We start from the raw sequence: 4,161 nt of genomic DNA, 5'->3' as shown, positions 1-4,161 counted from the left end.
AACTTTTTGAAAATTTATAATTCTGACCACAGTTGCATGGTTTGGATGATGCACTTGTAGTCACTAGTTGTATAATGCTTGAATTAAGATTATAACAATAATGCTAAAGGCTTATCTATTTTTCCGTTGAAAACTATATAATAGATTCGACTTTGGACAATCTTCGAAACTTGACAACTTGTATTCATGTTTGTCTTTAGTCTTCTACTATTTGTTTTGAGAAAGAATATGGGGTTTATTCTTATCCGATCAGAAGAGCTTATTGAAAGGGATTCTGCAATTCCAAGTTTGTTACTTTTTTACGATATATACATTTCAACTTGATGTTCTAAGGGTCTCATCACCAAATGAAGATGGGGGAGTATATCTCGTAAGGAAAGTTGAGAAAACCACACCGTATTGACCTTATTCCGTGTTATAGTTTTGAAAAGGTATTTTCTCCGTACTGAAGGATCTAATAACAAAGCACTAGACGAATTTTTGAATCTATTCATAAAACCAATGAAAAACTTAGCAACAACCAAACTTTTGCTGTCACTTATGTAGCATATGAACTCTTTGTGAAAAAGATTCACATTTCCAAAGTTTCAATACCTGTGTATATTATGAAAAGAATTTTCAAGCAAGCTTTCCAAACTGACTTTGCGCTGTTATCAATTCAATTATAAGGACATTTTGGAAGATTGATAATAATAATAATAATATTCCTAATGAATCTGTCTTACAAAATATATATGGAAATCGCTCACAAGACAACAGAGAATTTTTAAAAATGTTTTCCTATTTCAAAAGTTTTTATGGTGACCTGGTCAAATATAATCAGTTACAGTATACAAGATGCAATTAAACCCCACCCAATGGTTTTGGTACCACTTGATCTTTCATTAATATCCAGGTAAATCATACTAGTCTTGACTTTTCAAAAGTACTAAATACGACCTGTAGAGGTTTCTTGTCATTGAGGCTTTAAGGGAAAATTCGCCTCGACGACGACATATTGCCTTGTATACGTGGATTAACATGATGGGAGCTTAGTCATCAATTAGTGAAACTGCTGAACAAGGAAATATTATTTCATTTGTGTTTCAATATTTCGATGGGAATTTTTATGAAGGAGATGACATTCATTCACCACTCTCATATTTGTCTCTGATTGCATAGACCAACCGAATACAAATATTGTTTATGAAAAGGCATAGCATTATTTGTTACATGTAACACTTCCGGTCCGTCGGCAGTTTTTGGACCATAATGGAGAGATTTATCAGAAAAAGAATCAAGGAACAAGGTAGAAAGCATTCATATGCTTGAAAGTCTTCCTGTGAGAATGGAAAGAATGGAACCTATAGTATATACTGTGTTTTCTATGCTGCTCTTTGCTCATATCTTAAAAAATTTCTCTCTTCATTGGAAACGTACTTTGTTAGTAATGAAGTCATGTTCCTCTTTCAAAGTATGTCTCTTCTTTTCATTCCGGAGTATCAGGACATGTTACTGCGTCAAGAACAACGTATCCTTCCAATGTATAAAGCATTCTTATTCAATGAAGATGGTATTTTCATTCCTCAACTAAACAATCAAGAGGACCCGACTTTGATACTTCGTGTACTAAAAACGTTACAAAGTCGACTAGTGAGTCATCTTTCGAAGAAAAGACAGAATCATCGCAACTGCTTTTACTGGAATCAAATGAGAGTTTTTCACTTGAGAAGGAGTTTCTGATATTCGAGCAAAAGCACAAAAAATTTCTGCTTCCGATATTACAACAAACTGACTTGGAAGCGAATAATATATTTGCTATTGAGCCTATTGGAAGTACGGAATATACCAATTAAGTTCTTTCAAGGGAGTTTAGAAATAATGAGAACTGCATATTGAAGAGCGGAATATATTATGATTATGGACAGCTTTATTTAAGAACACTTGCTCGTCGATCTGCAAGTGGCTCTGTCACGGAACGGTTAACGATTCCTTCTCGTTGTCAATTGAGCGTTTGTTCTATTATTAGCTTGAAACAATTTCTTGGATTGAAGACTTGTGACCGACTAGAAAAGAATTTTTGTAAACGATAACAGCGCTTCATCAGATTATAATTTAGTTCTCTTGAGTTCTGCATTTACATGCGTGTTACAGGAAATGTCAGCAGTAGATTAAACAAAACAAAATGTGCAACAAGTTTCCGTAGCAGAAGCAGGACAAGAGAGAAATGTTCGTCCAAGGATTAATACAAATGAAGTGGAGCAAATGTCGCTGCATCAACTTCTTTGCCTTTCTCATTTGATCGGAGCTTTTTCCTGAGAGAATATTGTGGTTCTCTCAACAAGAAGTTGCATATTGAATTGTCCTCCATAGAAGAGTTACAACAGATATTCATTTTAAATGTGGTATTGATAGTTTTTTACTAAGATTAGAATCATATTAGGACTAGGACAGTTTTCAGCAAGGTAGCTTTTGTTTACTATTATGTTGTATTAGGGATTATGGAGAAGATGCAAGTCGTGTAGAAACTTTAGCCTTGGTAAAGGCGGATAGCTTAGATCTATAAGTGACAAACATGTTGGGATTGATAGTTACTACTCTTTCCTTGAATTTTCGCAAGAAATATTTTTGCGAGTATTTGTCTTCTCGCAAGCAGAAAGGGACCGAAATCAGCCTATTCTGAAGACAAGAGACAGTCTGTTTATGGACTTTAAGAATTCCGTTGACCACATGTTGTGTAACTGGGTAGTTTAGAGTTCTTGAATATATATATTAAAAAAAGTTTTCTCTTTTCTTGACAAAGTTTTAAAACGCTTGGAGTTTTGGCATAGTGAAGGATGTCCAACAGATGAAGGTCAGTTTTAGATGAACTATGATCGTTGTAAAGATGGAAGCAACTCTAAACAGTATCGAGAAAAGAGTGCTTTGCCCGCATCAAAACGGTGCGCTGCTTTTATTCTCGATTATTATTTTTTGATGCTCAATCGTCTTCTAGAATAAGTTACTCTCCCATGAGTTTTCAAACAGTTTGAGCCTATAAAAGATTTTCTTGAAAACGAGCTATTTATTGCCTGTCGCTCCTAAACAAATGATCTTCAAAGTCTAACTAATTAATCAATCGAGCCTCTACAAAAGGTACTTGGAAGCTATCATTTCGTCTATTTCAGGAATAGGTGATAATCTACCGAGCGACAACAGGATAAAGTAACGAAAGCTAGAGTCGGTACAGTAATCAGAAATTCTACAAAGCCAGAATGATTATTTCGTTCTCCAGATACTTGCAAACAAAAGTTACAACATCGTGGCTTCAAAAACTGAAATCAAGACATTCATATCACAGAATCTCCTTCTGCTCTTTGCCTCTTGACTACAAGGACTTTATTTTTGTATACGAAAAAAAGAGTTTACTGTGTGAAACAACGATCTCCTATCACAGGAGGATAGCTTTCTAAAGTACAGTTTTTCAAAAGTACCAAAACGAAAATAGTTGTGTGATAATTCTCCAAGTTGCTGTTGTTGTGTTTATTATGCTCAACTAACTTAGTGTGGACAATCAAAAGGGTAAAACTCAAAGCAGCTTGCCTTTCGAAGGCTGTGAATCATCTTGTCAATTTTGAACGTGGCTGAGTTTCAACGGCAACACAGTTATAAACTTTAGTGGATTGCTGTAAATACTGCCATATATCTAGTCAGAAAAAATATTCAATATTCTTTTCTCTCTTAGAAACGGCATAGTCCACTAGTGAAACTTGTAGAAAGTATTCAGAAGCAAGGTGTGGAACAGACTAACGCTCTGCAAAGTAGACACAGTGAAATAGATAAAGCTGTTTCCAAACAGCGTTCAGAAATACCAGCGTTCACTGTCTTTATGTATCGAAAAGGGTGGTTTTCATATCTTCGGGATAGCAGAAAAAATATGTGCCTCCTATTGTTAAAGAACTAACAGGCCTACTGTTGTTTATCTGCGCATTTAGTTACATGCTTCATCTAACTTTTGGAAACAACTTGAGCTTCACGGCCCAGTATATAAGCTCTACCGTTTTTCTGTTTACATTCTCCTTTAGAAGAAAAAGGTTCGTGTTGAGGAAGAAGAAGGCAGGTAGGAAAAGTATACAAGCTACTTGGCGTGGAGCAGACCATCTTTTGACTTGCTTTCTGAATCGAGAATTTTCCAGTTTATTC

At 35.2% G+C, this 4,161-nt stretch overlaps 1 protein-coding gene across 1 annotated transcript; it reads right to left on the bottom strand.

The window, feature by feature from the left end:
- Positions 1-3,341: 3,341 nt before the first annotated feature.
- Positions 3,342-4,161, bottom strand: Gasu_64850 (uncharacterized protein; the record flags this gene model as incomplete). The annotated part of the gene is made up of 1 exon (XM_005702318.2): positions 3,342-4,161. A coding segment is annotated over one exon (199 nt), but the record flags the coding sequence as incomplete, so codon positions are not given.

This window comes from Galdieria sulphuraria (assembly GCF_000341285.1).
Source record: "Galdieria sulphuraria unplaced genomic scaffold scaf_278, whole genome shotgun sequence".
NCBI classification, from domain to species: Eukaryota; Rhodophyta; class Bangiophyceae; order Galdieriales; family Galdieriaceae; genus Galdieria; species Galdieria sulphuraria.
The sequence above is the reverse complement of the archived record's forward strand: the minus strand, read 5'-3'. Positions and strand labels throughout refer to the sequence as shown.